We start from the raw sequence: 20,929 nt of genomic DNA on the forward strand, positions 1-20,929 counted from the left end.
TCTCAGTTCAACAGAATTAAAAGTGCCAAAGTCCCAAAGTCCAAGCCCATGAAAATGTGTGTTTAACTTATATCACAATATACTGTTAAAAAATCTGCCCACTCACAGGCTCGGTCCTATGAAAACCCTTCTGTGAGATCCTATTGATTGAGAGGTGCATAATTACTGCAGCAAAGCGGGTTATTTTTGTCCCATCACTTTTCTCTCGGTCAAAGTAGCCTTTCTAGTTAGATCTTTTGCCCCCCCTTTGCTTCTAAGATTTGGACTCTTTGCTTTTTTATATTTTTTTTTTTTATTCTTTTCTCTTTACAATCATCTTTTCTTTTCTTTTTTTTCTGTTCCTCCTATCCCCGCTAATCCTGGCAAATCCTTCTGGGGTCCAAGTTGCTGGGTCACCCCTCCATCTCCACCCAACAAAGGAGGTTAAACCAATTACTTCTGTGATATCAATTTCTATAAATACATTTCAACGGATATCCAGCCTTTGCACTTCAAGGGGACTATCGAGGGATTACTCGACTTCAACCCGTATTTCTCCCCGCTTCCGCCCCGACGGTTCTTGGCCCCTTTATCGAACCCGAAGGTTTTTTCGTCACACCGACTTGGTCATTGGCGATTATATTACTCGCGCTTTTCCGGCTTTACGCTGGTGAGCGACAAACTGGCGGACAACGACGGAAAATTGTGCCCTAGAGTGTTGGACGGAAAGTACTCTAGTCTTTCCCCAATCTATATCATCTAGGCACAGGAGACCCCGAATAATATTTGCTTGAATTCTGGGACAATGTCGCTCAAACAAGTAAGTACATGATGTCTCGGAATATTAATCATACTGACCTTTTGGCCGAAAAAGGAAATCGAAACATGGGTGCAGGCCCTGGATGCCTACGACAATCAAGAATTTGAGGTGTCCCTGCGATGCTTCGATCAGATTGCCGATACATCAAAGATCTTGTTCAACTGCGGAGTGATCTATGCAACGCTAGGCGAACACCCTAAAGCAGTAAGTGAACTCATGAGATCTTGTTCCCGACAGCTAATTGATTTTGGTACAGGTAGAATGCTACCAACGTGCTGTCAGCCTAGACCGGTATCTGGCAATCGCTTACTTCCAGCAAGGTGTATCTAATTTCTTGCTTGGGGACTTTGAAGAAGCGTTGGCCAACTTTAATGACACTTTGCTGTATCTGCGAGGGAATACTTCCATCGACTATGAACAGTTAGGTCTTCTGTTCCGTCTCTTTTCATGCGAAGTCCTGTTCAATCGGGGTCTCTGCTATATCTACCTCCGGCAAATGAACCCAGGCATCCAGGACCTTGAGTATGCAGCCAAGGAAAAGGTTACCGCGGACCACGATGTGATTGACGATGCTATTCGTGAGAATGCAGATGTATGTGTTCTCGATTAATCTGCTGCGATACGAGCTAATCCAGATATAGGGCTATACTGTCTTCTCAATTCCCGTGGGAGTTCTCTATCGTCCCAACGCAGCTAAAGTCAAGAATCTCAAGACAAAAGACTACCTGGGCAAGGCTCGACTGGTTGCCGCATCGGACCGCAATCAATCATCAGATCACCAATGGAATCCAATAGCCGTTAATAAAGAGGACCTCCAAGGTCGCGAAGGAGTCTCCTTTGCCGCATCCCACTTAGTCCGCCAAAACCTCAGCAGCCGCACTCGTCAACAATCTGAACCACCCCTAAACCGCAACGCGTTCCCCCCAACGCCACCACCAGACGACCGATCAGTCAGCACAGCATCTGGATCAGGAAGCCAATCAGCATCCGGACACCACCGAACATCATCTCTCCGAAATGTCCGCCCACCACGTCTAGACTTAGATCGCGCAGGTGCCAGCCTAGACCGCCGACCATGCCAACCAGAACAAGCATTACCACCCATCGAGAAGCCACGGATAGGCACAACGCGAACAGCATCAGAACCACGCGGGCCATCCTCACGACAAAACAATATGCGTGGATATCAACCGGAAAGCAGCCGAAGCGCCTTGGCCCGCGAACAAGCCGGCCACCGCAGAAACCTCAGCGACACAAACCAGAACTACCCACCAGAACAAGACTACGGCCACACAGACCCCTACGACCCCTACTCAAGTCAGCGCAACCTAGCAAATACAGGCTGGGGCCGCGGATCCCGCCACCAACCACCCCAATACATTGATGAAGAGGAAGAATATGCCAGCGACGCATGCGATGCAACAACCCTCAACGACGGCGCTTTCGAGCTCGTCGCCGCTCCCCAGGCTGGTCCAAGCCATTCACCCCAACAACGTCGTACTCGTTCTCCGGCGCGATACTCTCGCCATGCGAACCCGCGAAGACCGGATATCCAGAAATTTAGAACGAAAGTACACGCTCCCGATGATACCAGATATATCATGATTGGGCCGAAGATTGAGTTTGGGGAATTTGAAAATCGAATTCGTGAAAAGTTCGGCTTTAAGTGTCCTTTGAAGATGAAGGTGCAGGATGATGGGGATATGATTACTATGGTAGATCAGGAAGATCTGGATCTGCTGGTTAGTTCGGCGAAGGAGGTTGCTCGGCGGGAAGGAAGTGAGATGGGGAAGATCGAGGTAAGTCTATGCTTGATCCTTTGAGAACATTTCCTGACTGATGTGTTGTTTAGATTTGGGTGGAAGAACGTGCAATGATTTGATGCATGGCGACTGGATTTCTTGTTAATATTAGCATCGTGATTTTGTCTATACCCTGTTTTGCGTATTTAGCATGGAGATACCAATGCATGAGAAATACTAATGTAATTCTTTTCCAATTTGGGTTTATAACCGTAAGATAAAATTGCAGGTACTACTACTACTACTACTACTACTACTACCTGATCGGGAGGAAGAGAGGGTATAAAATGCCTAATTATAGCTGTGAGATAACCCCTAATATATCAGGATGACAACGTTTATAATGGATCCCTTTTCCCTCACAGGCCCAATATTCACTGGACAATCAAAAATGAACAACGAGAAACATTGCCACAATTCAATTGGCTGGCCAACAAAGAAGTCTGTGGCCCGTGGGTTGGTATCAGCGCCGCTGCTCGGCAACTTAGTCTACAATACGCTATGATCTACTAATAATCATTTACCGTGGTGGCAACAGGAAAAGCCATAGACTTTAATTCTTGGACTAGTGGTACATTTAAAATAGCATAGTTCGCCTAGCAGGACATGCACTGAGCGAATGTCTCCGTTGTTTTCGCATATCTTGCTCGTTTTCCAACAATATCTTCTGCACACAACGGCTTCCACTGGGATTATGCTTCATTCGGTCGTCATTGAGAATGTTTGTGAGAGTTGCTTTGACTTGGTGATGGTAATCGCGGATTTTGTCATTTGTGGCATCGGTGGCGTTGCCAAAGCTCGACACTAGGGGGTCTTTTTGGCGAGGCATGGAGTACGAGGTGATTGACCTTTTGATGGAAGGTGTCCAGTGTAGGGTGGGCAGCTCAGTAGATGTTGCTGCTGGATGCTTATTTTGAGATGGGCGAGCCATTTTGGATATGTGTATGGAAGTGGTAGATTTGATAGACTGTTAGAAAAGGAGGTGAGGTCCCTTTTAAGCAAGAAATATATCTCATACAATACTAACAAACAACCGGGCCGTGTCACGAAGGTGACGTCTGGCCGACATATCTGAAACCTGGCTGGTTCCTTGTCCGCCATGAAACGATACGTTTAACGTTATAGGTATAGACATGGTTGTTTCAGCCAATCGCAGGCTGATTCATGATTGATCTTTGTCTAGAACGTAGATCCTTGTCAAAGGACGTATCTATGACCTATCAAGTATGTGATGCTAGTCTAGCGTGTAGGTTTGTCGCCACTTGCGGACTTGTACAATTACAAGGATGGGCTATATCAAACTCTAGTTTTGTGGCTATAACTCCCCTGGTGGTCATCCGTTGATACACTCAAGCCCCAGAATTAAACAGACAAGTAATAAGTCGATACGTGTCAATGTGTTGGATTTGTTTCAATTCAGACTTGCTTAAGGCGCTGGTTAGATGTTCATACCAAAATCACCCCATGTCTCTCCAGTCTCTACCAAGCATCAGTCTCCTAGGTCTTTGCCTTTCCAGCCTCTCTCTCCTCGGTCTCAAACTTGGCAGTGCCTCCAATCCAACAGCCAACGACCTCACTCCCCCATTTCCAAAACCTCAAATTAATCTCACCACGACGGTCCCTGGTCCAACCCTGCCTAATCCTAATTGTCCGATGAGGGTTGGGGAGGAAGTTGTTCAGCAGCAGCACAAAAGCCAAAGCAGTCGCAGTATCCTCCCAATGACCATAATCTTTAGGAAACTCCCTTGCTTCGTACATCTGCAATTCGCGATTGGTGACGACATAGGCGTACAAACCAGTGCTCTTAACCTTGTCACACACCTTCTTGGCGCGACGATAATCCAGGTTCATATCATTCAATTTCTCAATCGATTCGAGCGGAATCATCGTCTTCACCTTGCTCATGCCAGCATTCTGGATTCTTAATCCAGGTGCCAGTTCATCTCTCGAAATATCCAGATCGGACAACATGGCGTCAGCGTGTCCCTTACTCACATCATCCATGAATGTAACTTTCGGGTGGGAGATTTCTACCCAGATGTCCCAGATAACATTTTTTGTGCTGTCTGTATTCTCTGCAGCCTTCGTGACCCTTGCTTCCATAAGACCGCTCTTGGTCACGATGCGGAGGTCGTCCTGTGGTGTCATCCCAAGCTTCGACAGTAGCCACACAGTTCCGATCATGGCATGGCTGCACCTCTCTAGCTCATAGCGTGGGGTCCAGAAGCGCATCTCATAGTGACAGAACTCGAAGCCTGCCGGTGCGGGGAAGACGAACCCGCTCGTGTGGCCGTGGTTTAAGGCAACTAGTTGCATTTCTTGGTTGGACATGCCCTTGGAGGTACGACTGCGATAGTATCTTCACCTTCTGGGGATGCGGGAGAGACCCGTACAAGGTGGACCTTGGCTTCCTCCATCGTAGATGGATGTGATGTAGGTTATGTAGTGTGGTGGTTGGATAGATGGGTTAGTTCTGTGTAGATACAATACCACTTGAAAAGTGATGAGCTGCATGATGAAAAGTAAGAGAAGCAAATACCAAAAACTATTTTATATAGTTGGTGACATTCCTGATCCCATCTCTGTTCCAAGTATAAACAAATGCGGGGTGCGGGATAGACCACCAGCGCAGTGACGTTGAATGTTGATCGACAAGTGTACAGTTGTATAGCAACACTACACACATTTCAGACTATGCCACACCCACAATGACCGATCTAACACCCACCCTCAACAAGCTGCTTTCAAAGCAAGGCTCATCTATCCCCCAAATCAGAAAACCCTGCACAGAAACCGCGGACGAGTTCCTAAAGGAGGCATACCGAATCGTAAGCCAGCCCTGCGCACTCACACCAACTACCCTCAACCCCCATCAAAGTAGAAAGAAAATCTAACAAACCACCCCAGAACTCACACATCCACTCCCTCCTCCAATATCTCCAGTCAATCCGGCATGCCTACCTCTCAACAACGCAACCACAACGCCGCAACCAAAACACAAGAACACCCACCCCAAACCCGAAAAATGCACCCCCAACACCAACCTCACAAGCAAACCTCACAGACCCCGAACGCGACGCAGTGGACACATCAACAGCCCTACTCCTCCGCGACCTAGCAACCTCAATCGCAAACCTCTCCTCCGCCGAATCTCTCCGCCAAGAAACCTCCTCCACCCTCCTCCACAAGAAATACGGCCACTCCGCTGCCGGCGCCCTCCTCTGGCGCTGGGCCGGCGGCAGCGGCGCACTAGACAGCGCCAGCGCCGATGAAGGCAAATCCGCTGAACAAGTGCGCGCAGAGGAGAGCGCACGGTCGATAGCGACGATCCGCGAGAGCGTGCTTTGGTTCCTGCGGTGCGGGCTTGAGCGTGCTGTTAGTGTGCAGCGGAGGATGGTTGAGAAGAGGATTGAGAGGGTGCGGGAGAAGGAGAAGAGTGTGCTTTATAAGGTTAGTGCGGGGAAGGCTGCTGCTGGTGGGAATGGGGCTCGGAAGGGGTCTATTTCTGTGTCGGAGAGGACTGGAGCAGGGGCTGGGGGTGGGGGATTCAATCCTGCTTTCCAGGCTCCTGATGCGGCGGTTCTGAGTGAGGCGGATACGGCGCGGATCGAGGCGCAGCTTTCGCCGGAGCAGTTGCAGCTTTTTGCTGAGGAGAATGATTCTATGCTTAGGCATTATGAGGATACGTTAGGGAAGGTTCAGTATGTTTCTCTTTTTTGACGTTTCTAGTAGGGTTTGGGCTAATATGTGTGTGCTCTTTTAGAAATGCCGAGAAATCTCTCCTTGAGATATCCTCTTTGCAGGAAACTCTGGTTTCGCACCTCGCTACGCAGGAGGAGCATATTTCCCAGCTTATTTCGGATGTGGATACGACGCAGACGAATGTCGGGCAGGGAAATCGGGAGTTGAAGCGTGCTACGGAGCGACGGAGTACGGCTCAGGCTGTCTTCTGGGGTACTGTTGGGTTGTGTACCTGGCTTGTGGTTTGGGATTTGGTCTTTTAGTCCCGATACTACTGGACAGCTTCTTCTCATAAGGTTTTTTTGGAAAACCTTCTTATACGATACCATTATGTTTATTTCATTGAAATGTAGCATATTATCAAGGTCACTTTCTCAATTAGGATGTGGTAGGGGCTGTATACTTCCTATCGACCTTACTGTTGACAGTCCAGTCTGGCCAAGTGAATCGAAATCATATCTTCCAATGCGAATCGAACGAGGTTGACTCTACTAAAATACTGTAGACCATTGAGCAAAATAATTTAACAATTTCAATGCCGTATTGCTATATCTATGATTTACATGTGATGCATGTGATATTTAATGCAGACCCACAGTTAGGGTGTATCCAAAGAGATGCGAAAGCAAGACCGAAGTCCCAGAACTATGGTAAATTAATGCATCATGAAAGTCCTTCCGAACTTCCACAAAGGAAAAAAGTACATTCTTTAAAAAGCAAATAGAACGCCAGACCAAGGCTACTCGAGTGTTTCCACTATATTTGAGACCGGGGTATCAGGTAGGTATCACAACTTGGCAGAATCACGAACAACACTATCAACCGCCTCGGCGAAATAGTCGATGTTATTCGTGTTCAAACCGGCCATTGAGATGCGGCCGTTCTTTGTCTGGCAGGAAAAAACGAGTTAGCAACCGCAATTCTAGACGAGGTATACACCACCATGAAAGAAGGGAAAAACATACCATGTATACATGCCACTTGGAGCGCAGCGTCATAACCTGTTCCTCCGACAGACCGGTGAAACTAAACATTCCAATCTGCGAAGTAATATGATCCCATGAACCAGGGGTACCACGCTGTTCCAGACGATCCCGCAATCCCTTCCTCATCTCCAAAATACGACCACTCATCGTGCGCAGATCCGCCTCCCACTCCTTAAAGAGCACAGGATCATTCAAGACACGACTGGCAATGCGCGCACCGTAAGCAGGGGGGTTCGAGATCTCCGATCGCTGCAAGATAGCCAACTGGGAAGCGATGTGCGCCGACGCAGCAGCGGCGTCCGGACCGGGAGCTGAGACGAAGTGGAAAGCGCCCGTGCGCTCACCGTACAGACCGAAGTTCTTAGCGAAAGACTGCGCGACACACAGCTCGAAGCCCTGCTCGACGAAGTAGCGGATGGCCCATGAGTCACGGACCAGATCGCCGGATGCGAAGCCTTGGTAGGCAGTGTCGAAGAAGGGGAAGTGCGAGCGGGCGCGCATTAGCTCTGCGATTTGCTTCCATTGGTCTTCGGTGGGGTCGACGCCTGTTGGGTTGTGTGCGCAAGCGTGCAGGAGGATGACGGAGCCTTGGGGTGCGGCTTCTAGGGCGGAAATCATGCCGGTGAAGTCAAGGCCTTTTGTCTTGACGGAGAAGTAGGGGTACTTTGCTAGGGTGAGGCCGACATTTGAGAAGATTTGGTTGTGGTTCGCCCATGTTGGATTTGAGAGGTAGATTGAGGGCTTTTGAGGGTGGAATTTGGAGAGGAAGAGGCCGCCGAGGTGGACAGCGCCGGTGCCTGAGATTGTTTGCAGGGTGCAGATCTAGTGGGGGAGGGGTTAGTTGGGGGGAGGTTTGAGGGGGGGGTTATTGGGAGATATATGCGAGTATAGGGTACGTACTCGCTTTTCACTAATCGCGGGGCTGTCTGCGCCGACAATCAGTTTCTGGGCGGCGGAGGTGAACTCAGCGAGACCACCGATAGAGAGGTATTCATGGTTAAGGCTGGGATCATTGTGGATGGCATCGTCGGCCTATGTAGATGTCAGATAAATGCATATAAAGTAATAGAAGTATAGATATTTACCTTCTTCACGACAGGGAGAATCCAAGGCTTTGCGTTGTTGTCACGGTAGGCACCAATGCCGAGATCAACCTTCTTATCGGAGGGGTCTTCGCGATACGCCTTCATAAGACCAAACAAAGGATCTTCGGGGGCGGCGGCCACAGTGGCCGCGGTAAATACTGAAGGATTAGAGGAACCCATGATGTGTGATGATAGAGAGAAAAGACGATCTCTCGCGGATTGAATCGACATTGTCAATATTATATAAACCAAAAATACTGGTATGTTTCCCCGGAATCTGACACCGAAACGGGATATTCCTGCTTGCGTTCACCGGATGAGGGGGTGGAGTAATTGGAGTGAATCAGCGCACACTCTTTGTAATCGAAGAAAAATAAAATGATACACGGAGTACGGAGTATTTTCTAGCCTTCTTCTCTTATATTTTATCTTCAAGATCTATACCCTCGGCGCACAAGATACCGAGGGACTTTCCCGTATCTTTCTCGTTCTATGACCGAGTTCACATGCTAGTATATCAACAGAATTAGTTATATATCAAGTAGCCCACAGGTAATATTCCAGTGACACAGAGTCAAAACCAAAACATCTGATTGAAATCTCCAACGTATTCCCCTTCTCCGACAGGCTACATCCGCCGACCAGAAATCGTGTGTCATACAACTCCGACGAAAAAAAAAAAAAAGGCGCACTGTGGAGACCCTTCTGGAAGGAGGTCATTGCATGATGAAGTCTCGGCAGAAGGATTAGGCCACGGCTATATTCTTGCATACTATAAATATTGTTTAGATTCGGTATTCGGTATGTTCTACGTATTGCCGGTTTGAATTCTGTGCGGAGACACTTCTTCCCCAACGCAATTATATGTCACTCCCCCACACTAAAATAACTCATTAGGAGGATCCCGGGACTCCGGAGAATTTAAAAAAAGATGGATTGATAGGGCGGACTTGGTCCGATTTTATTCCCCACAGAACGGATAATATACCGATATTAGAGTGTTAAGGTAGGTGGATGTGTCAATTCTACTATTACGATTGTGATTTTATAAGGCTGGAGTAAACATAAACATAATATAATATACCCCTCACATACTCCAAATACGAAAAAAGAAAAAAAAAACGTATATGGACAAAGTACGGTGAAAAAGTGAAACCAGATTTGTGTCAGCCGCTGATGCAATCACCTGGGCATCAGCCAATCCCTATGGCCAGAAGATGGCTCGTCGTGCCTGGCGATCGTAACATTATGGGTACCCGTGGACCCTTGCCATATTTTACTAAGGCCACATATATCCCCTAGGCACCTCCAAGGCTGGGCATGCCTAGGCTGATGTAATGAAAAACATATCAAATCTGATGGTTGAAATAAACATGTGTAATCCATGGTATTGCTCCCTGCTGACCTAGCACAGCCTTAACTATATTCCTTGGGATGCCTCGTGGATGATGCCGATATCTGGTCTAGACCTTCCAAGACCTCGTGGCAATTATCTCTCATATTTGCATAAACTCAAATGTATGTAAATTGAAATGTATGTAAATTGAAATGTATGTAAATTGAAATGTATGTCACCCTATATCCATGATATACAAAAAAGTATATGTAGAGAAGAAAACAACAGATACAAGTCGAGAAATACCAGTCTCTCTTTTCCTCCAAACCCCCCCCTTCAAGTAAACGCCAATGCTCTTTCAAACCCATAAACAAGAAAGAAAAACGCCATATAGCCTCCTACCGAGGACCTGAGATCATCTGAATCGTAAATCGAAATATATGCAAAACGTAAAGGAGTGATATGTGATATGTGAATCATGCATCATGCAGTAGACGGCGTAAGATGGACGGCCGCCGGAGCCGCCGGAGAAGGCGCAGGATCCGCGTCAGATGTCTCACCGGCACCGTGAGCGCGCGTTCGGATGCGGAAGCGATCGCGTAGTCGGGTGGTCAGACCACGGTGTGGTCCTTCTTCCGGCACGGAGTCGACTTGGTTTGCTTCACGGACGCGTCGCAGCGCGGCGAGACGCTCCTCGACGGTAGCGTCGCGCATTCGTCGGGCGTTGAGGGGTCCGTGCAGGTAGTTGGTCAGACGGCGATGCGTGTGGCGGGCTTGCTGACGGGCTTGCTGGCGGGCGTCTTCCGTGGTTAGAACTGCCCCTTCTGGGTGTGGTTGGTCGGCTTGGTCGGCATTTTCATCGGTCTGCTCTGGATTTTCGGACTGGGGTGGGTTGAGGTCGATACGGCTGGAATATGGTTAGTGTGGTTCATGTATAGTTTGATACACTATCAATATCATCAAATGGAACGTACCAAAGGGGACAGGTGCCGGAAACATTCATCAACCATGGATCAATGCATTCCATGTGGAATTGGTGGTTACAGGGCAGTACACGTAGGTCTTGGCCCTTGATGAAGTCATCTGTACAAATCGGACACGAGAAGTTACCTGCATCGGGCATCTCGGTCTTGGCTTCGGGGGCTGTGGGAGTGGGGCGCTCGTTATCTGGGGTTGGCATCTCGGTTTCGCGGGGTGTCGATACCCCAGTGTTTCCATCGGCCTGTGAGTGGTCACGAGGAGCATCGTCACCCATGGACATCTCGACGTCTCTTTTAGCCGCCTCCACGTCATCATTTTTGTCATCAAACTTGACAACTGGGATGGTATCCAACATGGCTCGAGCTATACCTCGAGCTCGGCTTTGTCGGACTCGTCCGGCAATTCGGCGAGGGCCATATCGCTCTGGATGGCGATGAGCCCGGACTGCACCTGTGATGATGATTCCTAGGAACAGGGCGGTGATGATGCCGGTGATACTGTACAGGATGATCATGGCTAGGGGAAGGTCAACAGACTGGAAGGTAGAGAAAAGTCGGGAGACGAACCAGTGTTTGGACTGTCAGTCGTGCTACCGGCATCTTGGTCGGTAGGAACACCTCCAATGTAGTTGGACATTGAGGCGATGCTGATAGTTGTTGGTTGATCGAAAGCACGGAGTAGGGCAGAATAGCCGGTTCGGCTTGTAAATGTGAAGATATTGGGAAAGCGTGCAGCGGTCTGATCATCGGAAGTGAAATTACAGCCGGTAGCTGTTTTACTGTATAACAGAATGCCAGCAGCAGATTGAGCAGAGGTGACGTATTCAATTGTCTCGTCAGCTCGGATATTTCCGGTATAGTCGTCCTGGTCACAAGATATACAAGCAATCTGCGACCTTTGTAAATTGAGAGAATTGCCTGGAGTAACTTGAGTGGCAGTGCCAGAAAAATTAAAGGCCTGAGATGTTAGCAGTGCCCCATTCGAACAATGGGAGCGTCAAGCACCTTGAGTCGGGCCGTAGTCGCTTCAATCAGCAATGGGGTCAAGGGGACAAGCTTCTGGCCAGTCAAATTGGTTCCCTCAATACGAAATCCAGTGGATTGAATGTGGATGTCGGTAGTATTTGATGGCAACGAAACCACCAGTGCATTCACTGAAATGAACAAGAGAAAGAAAAGAGATAGCCCCATGACGGGAGACGGCGGATGGAATAATGTGGGGGTCACATTAGTCAAATGCAGAAGAAGAGAGAGAAACCGGGAAAACCGAAAAAGTGAGGGGAGATCGGCCCTAAATCTCCTTTGGGGGGATCAAAGCGGAGAAAAAAAGATTAGGATATCCTATTTATTCATATATTATAAATTGCATTGTCTGCTTACTTTTTATTATCTTTCAATTTGATTCAATTTGATTCAATTTGATTATGTGTATATGGCTATTCGGTTTGACTACTTTACTATATCCGTGGACCCTAAACTTATAATGCATCGACGATCGCTGTGGACAAATATTAACGTCATCGCTGGACCTACTCCATATTATTCACAATCGTGAATAATCGCTCTCGTATTCGTTCTACAAAGTATTCGCCCAACTTGCCCGTTTCACTTTCTCTTACGCTTCCATCCCCCCCCCCGGGAGACAGTTAATCTGATCATCCCCACGGTCACTAGATTTCTTCAACTCCAGGATTATCGTTGTACGATCAACGCTCCCCGCAGATACTACATAGTCGGATTGGACATTAAGTCGACGCAACCCCCGTGTACTTTTGACCCACCAAGGGAAAGAGAGGGAAAAAAAAGCAAAGAAGAGGGGGTGAGCTCTCAAAATGGACCAACAACCAAAACCTTATCAAGTTCTTTGATGTCTTTCTCTAATTCTCCAAACCGAGGATGAAACCTGGAGACGCGAACACCCGGGGAGAGGAGTGTTTTAAGTAAAGTGTGTCCAGAACTAGTCCCCGCTTTATATAGAGATAGACTGGTATAGAGTGATATATACTCTTTGGACTTGTTATTATACTCTATCTCTTATAACTTATGACTTATGACTTATAATATAACCCTATGTTCTATCAAATGTTTAGAATGTTACAAAATGTTCATTTTCCCCGGAGGGCCTCGGCTCTCATCAGGCCCGGAGTGCATTTCTTAGTCCGTACTGTGGGAGGAAAAAAAAAAAAACAAAAACAAAAACAGCAAAAAAACACAGAAAGGAAAAAAACCGAAAAATAAAGTGAAATAAACTCAGATAAGACATGCTCTAGAATCACCTTAACAGTAAAAAAAACCATACCAAAAAAAAAAAGTATTAATAGTAACATCTTTCTCTTCTCTTTTTAGCTTTTTAGCTCCCCCTCTCTCTTTCTAAGCGGTAAAACCCGCCTCTTCTTTTCCTTCCCTTTTCATCCTTTTTAGGACATGTCGTGAAAGAAACCACTTTGTCTTTATCCAAGTGGCATCATGCCTGAGACTGCGGCCTGGCAACACCGCTTTGACGGGAAGCCAATCTCAACGTAAGCCATAGACTTCGTGGCATATAGTCTCTCTAACCCCCGTATTCTCCCCCAGAATCCCCGCCATCGCCGAACTCGATATCGAACGGAATGAGTTGGCCCACACCTGGAAACGGTTTATCAGCCTCCTCCTACCCCAGGATCAGGTCCAATGGGAGGAACGGCCACAAACGGTACTCGATGTCCAGACCTTGCTCAGCAATATCAAAGCATTTTGGATGGCCCGGCCTCGACAACGGGTCTTTAGTGACTCCATGGACTTGTGTGATCGACTCCTCCCGACTGTCGACACTCACGCGACCCTCCTTTCTACCCTTCCAGACCCTATGGCCTATACCCCCTTATTCTACGGAGTCCTGCAATCAGTGATCAAGGTGTGTGGAATGATACACAGTTTTCTTCGTCGCTAACATACCGCTCAGGCATCGTCTCATTACCCACGGGTAATGGAGGGCTTAGCTACTGCCCTGCTAAATATTCACGATGCTCTAGGTCTTCCTAACGATTCGAGCGTACTATCCAACGCTGTCGAACATATTACGAAAACCTACGCTCTAATATTCTTCTTTTTGACCGAATTCATGGACTGGTATGTTCGAAGGTCCACGTGCCAGTTGCTTAATATGCACAGCCAGGATGTGTACTCGGAATTTCACCACCTGGTCCTCTATATACAACTGCAAGCACAGAACCTTCCATGGCAGCACGTGGCAATGGAAGTCGACGAGGAGGAGGAGGAGGACCCGGAGAGCCCTAGGGCACTTTGGGAGAAGTCCCGGCTCAGCCAAGTAGGACGCCGAGGGAAAGACCGTCGGATAGCGGCACAAAATACCATCACCCGACGGCTCATCTGGGAGATTCAGCAAGACGCAGAGGAGCGTATTCGGTATAGGGAGGGTCGGGATCGGTTGTTGGCAGAGACATTGAGTTCTGTGCGCGAGCAACTGGAGCCCGTCAGTGAACAAAGTGATGGCATTGTTTGCATAACCACGCCTCCAGCTCCAAATATAGGTAGGAAGCCAATACGCATTTTGCATACTTCCACCATCTAACGCAACTTGATAGACACATCCTCTTTCGAATGGTCGAGGGGATCCAAGCGTCGCCTCGCACGACTCGAAATCCAAAGCTCATCCAAACATCTCCAGGACTTCTTCGATAGTGACGATCAGATTTGCGACTACGAACCCGATGTCAAGGTCCTTGCCGAGGGTAGTATCGTTGCATCTCTACAACAATGGGCCACCAGTTCGCGATCTCAGGCCCTAGCCGTGGGAGGGACTCAACCTACCGCCTCCCTCGACCCGGTGGCTCTAATTTCAGCCTGCTACGCCTCCTTCGCACGTCAAGCTCGATTACCCGTCGTCTCTCATTTCTGCGCCCTTCCTGACCAGGAAGCCAAAGGGCTGAGTCTACAGGAGCAAGGCTTAGTCGCCCTCACCTACAGTATAATCCGGCAATTAATCGACTGGCTCCCTCCTCTAGTCGACAGCGACGCTGTACTGGATCTCAGCGCCGAGCGGTTCCGCCAACTAGACGGAACTCTCACCAGCTGGAAAGCCGCTCTATCGCTAGTCGACACCCTCTTACAATCCGCCCCACCACTCCTGGTCTTTATAATCGACGGCCTAGACGCCATCCACAATCCGTCTACGGACGCTGCAGTCCGCGACCTTGTCCGCGTCCTGCTCACACACACCCGGCGCCAACCACAAGGCGGTCTCAACGGCCAGGGCCCTACTCTCCTCCTGAAGGTTCTCTTCACCGTTACCGGAAGACCGAGTGCCCTGCTCGAGACCATGTCGGAACACACTCTCATCCTCACTGAAACCCAAACAAACCAACCCACACCGTCCGAATCGGTCCTCACATCGGATCTCGGAGCGGTCATGATGAATGCATGAATTGCCACGGATGGCCCAGTGGCCCAGTCACGCACCGTTTACGAAATTCTTTTCTGCTCCTGCTTTTCTGTTCTTAAAAAAGACGTTTGATTTTGAAATTCAAGCATAGATTTGCGTGGGTTGGGATTATTTGGATCTTATGAAACAGGCACACACACACGGATGCCATTTATTTTATGCATGAGCTTTTGTTTGGGTCTTTTTTACGAGACATGAAGGCTTTCCTGCGCGAGGCGTTCTCCTGTTGCTTTTTTGGCGTCCGGGAGGACTGAATGGTTTATTTGGCTTTTTTTTTTTTTTGTGCTTCAGTGGTAGCGGTAGACCTGTACTATACTGCTTAGCTGTGATACCCATCTAGGTCTAGAATTTTTTTTGCTATTATTTTCGACCTCACTCTTTTACGGAAACCCTTTTCCGAGTCACAACTCGGTGTCCAGTATCTCCGACTTAAAATGCGGGGAGCCGATGGACATTAATTTCCGCCCAAAAAATATTTAAACGGTAAATCGAAGGCACTGGGATACACATATTTACCCCCTAATATATGTGGTTTACGGAAGTACGATATAAGCAATCATGAACAGCCACCGAGTTTCCTCCCGTCTCTATTCCCCCTCCACCCCCCAACTCTCCGAATTCAAAGACATCTGCTCGCAAACCACAAACCCAGAAACCTACCCACTAGCCAGCGAAGTCCAATCCAACATCCCCATCTACGACCTCGCTGCCCTCGAATCCACAGGCCTAACAGCAGACTTAATCAACCGCCTCCAAGATGAATGGCACCACATCCTCCACACAGGCCCAGGCGTCTACGTGCTACGCTCAATGTACGCACCTACAAAATACGAAACAACCCTAAACAGCACAAACACCGCCTTCAACGCGATCATTGCCCGCGAAGCCGCACAATCAGACACCAAGAAAGGCGACCACTTCGCTGTAGGCGGCGCAAACGATCGTATCTGGAACGCGTTCTCAAAACACGGCCTCCAAGACCCATCCTCCTTCATCGACTACTACTCAAATCCATGGCTAGCAGCAGTCTCTGAGTCCTGGCTGGGTCCAGCATACCGCGTCACAGCCCAAGTCAACGCCGTGCACCCGGGCGGTGCTGCGCAGGAAGCACATCGCGACTACCATCTCGGTTTCCAGGAAGAAGTGGCCTGCAAGCGCTACCCGGCTGCGACGCAGCTCACATCGCAGTTCCTGACACTGCAGGGCGCGGTCGCGCATAGCGATATGCCCATCGAGAGCGGGCCAACTCGTTTCTTGCCTTTCAGTCAGACATACAGACCTGGGTATCTGGCGTGGCGCAAGCCTGAATTCCGTGCTTTCTTCCAGGAGAGTTATGTTGCGCTTCCGTTGAAGTTTGGGGATGGGTTGTTTTTTAATCCGGCGCTTTTCCATGCTGCTGGTGAGAACCAGATGGACCCTGAGGATGGGGGATTCCGACGTGTTGCAAATTTGCTGCAAATTAGTAGTGCGTTTGGGAAGCCTATGGAGACGGTTGATTCGGTGCCGCTTGTTGATGCCACTTGGGATCTGCTGGTTGCGCGGTTCCAGGTTGCTGGGGGTTTAGCGGGACAGGAACTTGATCCTGAGACACATTCGATGGAGCAGAGGGGGATTAGGGCTTTTGTGCAGGCTGTTGCGGAGGGGTATCCTTTCCCTACGAATTTAGATCAGAGGCCGCCGGGGCTGGGTGGTATGGCGCCGGAGAGTGAACAGGATATTGTTGTACGAGGGTTGGAGGGTGGTTGGGATAGGAAGCAGGTTGTTGCTGTGCTGGAGAAGATGCATGTTGACTCGCGAGCGTAATGGCGTAAAACAGGGTTTTCTCACCCCTGCGCACCATAAAATATATTAATCTGTGCATCTGATGCATCTAGAATGTGCTTCCCGTTGGCTAGCTGAATACTCCGTAGACTCGTTTGATCTCAAGCCACCCGCTGATTGGGGCTGTTCATTGGATGATCAGACACATCGAGATGTGGGGTTGTAGTGGACCTGCATCCATGTCGGCATTCGCGTTCCTGTTTGGGGGGGACAGATAGATTGCAGGTGTTAGGGGAACTTCGTATAGGGCGGAATGGAGAAGGTCCCCAGTTAATCTAGAGTCGATCGGGAATAAGGACATGGACTAAGAAAAGGGACAACGAATGATGAGGCTGGAAGGATTCCACAGGGGGGAAGAAGGCGGTCTCACATTTTTGCCCGTTCCCCCCAACGGGTCCTGCTGAAACACGGCATGTCCGATGAGTCCATGGGTTCGCGTTTTCTTCTTTTAAGTCTTTGGTCTTCCTTTCTCTTACTTGACACTCTTTTAGATTCAGTCATTCGTTTACTGTACATACATTTGCAGTTTTTGGATCATCTTACACTAATCCAATTCGATCTGCATCTCCACAAACTTCTTGACCATTGACATTGGACGATCAACTCCCGAAGTCCACACACACTGGTCCGGCAATCGTAGCCACCCATAGCCGGTAGCTATCACGAGAAAAAAAAAACTGCGGCTGCGGAGTTTTTTGATTTACCCGCCGAGGGGGAGGCGAAAAACGTCAGGGCTACGAACCGTTGTGTGCTATAACAGGTACTATTTTTTTCGCGTGTCTCCACCATAGACACGAAGGCCCCCCCAATCGAAACCATTGGTTTTAGGGGCGGATCTGCACCGACACAATAAAGGCCCTGCCTGCCCTCCGAGCTCCTTGCGATGGGAAGTTCGAGTCTTTCAACCAGGCGACTGACGGCTCATCGATTTGAGCAACTACACGACATGCCGGATCATGGCAATGGGATGTTGAATCCCAACGACGTCACCATTGACATCCCGTTAACGGAGACCACTTCCCGTGGTCAGACGGGCGCCCGTAAATGGAACACCAATACCAGCCCCGATGATGGTACCTCGCACGCCACGGAGAAGGAACCTATTGTTGGTCACCACCACCACCACCATCATCGTGGTCCTGGCGGCAGGCGTCGTACGGATACCGATATCAATGAATTGTCCGGAAAGCCTGCTGTAGCGCCCGAGGACGGCACTATCAACCGTATGGGTCGTTTCTACCAAGCTGTCCTGAATTACTCCCTCATCACTCGTTACCTGATTTATGTTATCCCCATTGCGATTTTGATCGCGATTCCAATCATTGTTGGCGCTACAGTTGCGCAGGACGCCAAAATTGGCGGTGTCCATATTTACTGGTTCTTTACTTGGATTGAGATCATCTGGTTCAGTCTATGGACGTCCAAGATCTTCGCCCGTTACATTCCTTATTTCTTCCAGTTCTTGTGCGGTATCGTCAGCTCTGGTACCCGCAAGTATGCCCTTATTCTGCGCGCCCTCGAGACCCCTATTGCGCTTTTGATCTGGGCTATTATTTCCCTTGTGACATTCCTGCCGGTTATGAACATGACTCCTGGTAAAAGGGCATCCGGCGATACGTCTCCCAATTCGTGGGAGAAAAGCGTCAAGAATATCTTGTTTGCGCTGCTCGTCTGCAGTCTCATCTACCTGGTCGAGAAAGCTCTTGTGCAGCTCATCTCGATCAGTTACCACCGCAAACAGTTCGACGCCAAGATTCAGATCTCCAAGCGCAATGTGCACTTGGTCACTCTTCTCTTCGATGCTTCGCGCAACATGTTCCCCGTGTACTGCCCTGAATTCAAGGAGGAGGACTCACTCATCTTCGACTCCATCTTGGCTCAGGCCGGCACCAAGGGTGGCAAGCGGTCTTCCGCTATGCCCCTCCGTATGCTACGTCATGTCGGCAAGAACGTCGGCCGTGTTGGCGACAAGGTCACCGCCGCCTTTGGACACGTGGCATCGGAGCTTACTGGTAAGCAAGTGTTTAACCCGACTGCGACCCACACCATGGTTATCGAGGCCCTTGAGCGCAAGCGCCATGCTGCTGCTCTGGCCCGCCGTATCTGGATGTCGTTTGTGGTCGAGGGCCGTGACGCCCTGTTCATGGATGACATCGTTGAGGTCCTGGGCGCTGAACACGAGGCTGAGGCCGAGGAGTGCTTTATGGCTCTTGACAAGGATGGCAACGGTGATATCAGTCTTGACGAGATGGTCCTGACCATAACTGAGTTTGGACGCATGAGAAAGGCCCTGAACCATAGCATGCACGATGTCGATCAGGCTATCCGTGTGCTTGACAACCTGCTCATGTGTGTTGCGGGCTTGGTTGGTGTTCTTGTCTTCATTTCTTTCGTCACCACTGGATTCGGTACCGTCATTGCAGCCGGCGCCACCTCGCTGCTCTCCCTTAGTTTCGTCTTCTCCGTTACCGCTCAAGAAGTCCTCGGTTCCTGTATCTTCCTCTTCGTTAAGCATCCCTTCGACATCGGCGACCGTGTCGAGGTCGGCGACAAGCCTTTCATCGTTGAGCGTATTTCGCTTCTTTTCACTGTCTTCCGCAATGTTACCGATGCCCGCATCACGCAGGTGCCTAACAACATCTTGAACAGTCTATGGGTTGACAACTTCACTCGCGCCAAGGCTATGCATGAACAGCTTATCATCCCCGTAGCGTTCGACACCACCTTCGCTGAGGTTCAATTACTGCGCCAGGAGATGGAGAACTTCGTTCGCGACAAGGATAACTGCCGTGACTTCCAGCGGGATGTCGACATTGAGCTTGATGGCGTTGGTGATATGGACAAGCTCCAGCTGCGTGTTGACATCCGTCACAAGTCCAACTGGTCTAACGAGACTATTCGCGCTGCCCGGCGATCCAAGTTCCTGTGTGCTTTGGTTCTAGCCGTCCGCAAGATCCAGGTTCGCGGTCCAGGTGTTGAAGTTCCCGCAGAAGAGACTGCCGACGCGGCAGATGGCGATGACAAGGGTGACGATGCTGGTGCCGGTGCAGGCGCAGGCCGCCGCAAGTCTACCCAGGGCGGCGGCGTCGACTCCACCAAGCCTGACCCCGCTGTCGCCGCTGCTGCTGCAGGTATCCTCAACTACGAGAACACAGCGCAATCAACAGGATATGACCAGGCCCGTTCAGGAACTGTCACCCACCGCGGATCCACCCACACCAACGCTGAGCGCGAAGCCGCCATCGTGGAAATGCTCAACGCTCGCCCCCCAACCGTTGATATCAGCCGTGACCACAACGGCAGCCACGAGGACGCCCTTCAACGCACTACTACCAACACCTCCAACCAAGGCAACCAGCTCAACGTGCACACCGGAGGTGAAGGCCTCAACCGCGGCCTGTCAACCGGCCACCGCAAGGCCGGTGATCGCGTCTCTTACAGCGAGCAGGATATCCACCCCGCGCACAGAAATGCCCCTCTCTCCCCTGTCCCCGCCGGCATGACCCCATCATCAAGCCAAGTGCCCATCCTCGAGACCCCCAAGCCAGGCTCCCGTGGCAGCGCGCGCTACGAGCCCCGTCCTCACTCAGGCCAGGATCAAAACCAGAGCACAGTCCAGATGGTGGGCTCCCCAGACCCAAACCCCTTCAACGGCTATTACGCCCATGACACGGGGTACAATCACATTCCGGTCGGCGGCTACAGTGCCGAGAACACACCGGGACGCGACCGTCGCGATTCGAACCCGAACATCTCCGGCGTGACGGCGAACAGCAACTACCAGCTCTCTGACCCCTATGACCCCGTCTCGCCACCATCCATCTACTCTCCACCACAGTCGACGGTCCCACAGCAGGCTGCGAATACCTACAACACTGCTCCGCTGAGGAAGAAGGATAAATCTCCTTATGGGGAGCATGAGGCTTGATTGTTTTCTT

At 49.8% G+C, this 20,929-nt stretch overlaps 9 protein-coding genes across 9 annotated transcripts; 5 read left to right on the top strand and 4 right to left on the bottom strand.

Moving 5' to 3' along the window:
• Positions 1-784: 784 nt before the first annotated feature.
• N7517_005262 (putative PB1 domain protein) lies at positions 785-2,681 on the top strand (the record flags this gene model as incomplete). Its single annotated transcript, XM_056722992.1, has 5 exons — positions 785-799; positions 854-1,003; positions 1,056-1,391; positions 1,441-2,598; positions 2,652-2,681. 5 exons carry the CDS (start codon positions 785-787, stop codon positions 2,679-2,681), a joined length of 1,689 nt encoding a protein of 562 aa, XP_056579242.1.
• Positions 2,682-3,178: 497 nt separating this feature from the next.
• N7517_005263 (uncharacterized protein) lies at positions 3,179-3,532 on the bottom strand (the record flags this gene model as incomplete). Its single annotated transcript, XM_056722993.1, has 1 exon — positions 3,179-3,532. The coding sequence occupies one exon, from the start codon at positions 3,530-3,532 to the stop codon at positions 3,179-3,181; it is 354 nt and encodes a 117-aa protein (XP_056579243.1).
• A 566-nt stretch (positions 3,533-4,098) lies between these two features.
• Positions 4,099-4,932, bottom strand: N7517_005264 (Phenazine biosynthesis PhzF protein; the record flags this gene model as incomplete). Its single annotated transcript, XM_056722994.1, has 1 exon — positions 4,099-4,932. One exon carries the CDS (start codon positions 4,930-4,932, stop codon positions 4,099-4,101), a length of 834 nt encoding a protein of 277 aa, XP_056579244.1.
• Positions 4,933-5,309: 377 nt separating this feature from the next.
• On the top strand, positions 5,310-6,605 carry N7517_005265 (uncharacterized protein; the record flags this gene model as incomplete). Its single annotated transcript, XM_056722995.1, has 3 exons — positions 5,310-5,429; positions 5,509-6,302; positions 6,365-6,605. The coding sequence occupies 3 exons, from the start codon at positions 5,310-5,312 to the stop codon at positions 6,603-6,605; spliced, it is 1,155 nt and encodes a 384-aa protein (XP_056579245.1).
• A 524-nt stretch (positions 6,606-7,129) lies between these two features.
• N7517_005266 (aspartate aminotransferase) lies at positions 7,130-8,593 on the bottom strand (the record flags this gene model as incomplete). Its single annotated transcript, XM_056722996.1, has 4 exons — positions 7,130-7,231; positions 7,308-8,150; positions 8,229-8,360; positions 8,414-8,593. 4 exons carry the CDS (start codon positions 8,591-8,593, stop codon positions 7,130-7,132), a joined length of 1,257 nt encoding a protein of 418 aa, XP_056579246.1.
• Positions 8,594-10,232: 1,639 nt separating this feature from the next.
• Positions 10,233-12,019, bottom strand: N7517_005267 (RING-H2 finger protein; the record flags this gene model as incomplete). The annotated part of the gene is made up of 4 exons (XM_056722997.1): positions 10,233-10,656; positions 10,724-11,246; positions 11,297-11,687; positions 11,735-12,019. Coding segments are annotated over 4 exons (1,623 nt in total), but the record flags the coding sequence as incomplete, so codon positions are not given.
• A 1,176-nt stretch (positions 12,020-13,195) lies between these two features.
• On the top strand, positions 13,196-15,152 carry N7517_005268 (uncharacterized protein; the record flags this gene model as incomplete). Its single annotated transcript, XM_056722998.1, has 4 exons — positions 13,196-13,248; positions 13,304-13,622; positions 13,671-14,259; positions 14,314-15,152. The coding sequence occupies 4 exons, from the start codon at positions 13,196-13,198 to the stop codon at positions 15,150-15,152; spliced, it is 1,800 nt and encodes a 599-aa protein (XP_056579248.1).
• A 576-nt stretch (positions 15,153-15,728) lies between these two features.
• N7517_005269 (phytanoyl-CoA dioxygenase family protein) lies at positions 15,729-16,973 on the top strand (the record flags this gene model as incomplete). Its single annotated transcript, XM_056722999.1, has 1 exon — positions 15,729-16,973. One exon carries the CDS (start codon positions 15,729-15,731, stop codon positions 16,971-16,973), a length of 1,245 nt encoding a protein of 414 aa, XP_056579249.1.
• Positions 16,974-17,937: 964 nt separating this feature from the next.
• N7517_005270 (serine/threonine protein kinase) lies at positions 17,938-20,919 on the top strand (the record flags this gene model as incomplete). Its single annotated transcript, XM_056723000.1, has 1 exon — positions 17,938-20,919. One exon carries the CDS (start codon positions 17,938-17,940, stop codon positions 20,917-20,919), a length of 2,982 nt encoding a protein of 993 aa, XP_056579250.1.
• Between the last annotated feature and the right edge of the window lie 10 nt (positions 20,920-20,929).

This window comes from Penicillium concentricum (genome assembly GCF_028827145.1).
Source record: "Penicillium concentricum strain IBT 3081 chromosome Unknown utg000002l_segment0_segment0, whole genome shotgun sequence".
NCBI lineage: Eukaryota > Fungi > Ascomycota > Eurotiomycetes > Eurotiales > Aspergillaceae > Penicillium > Penicillium concentricum.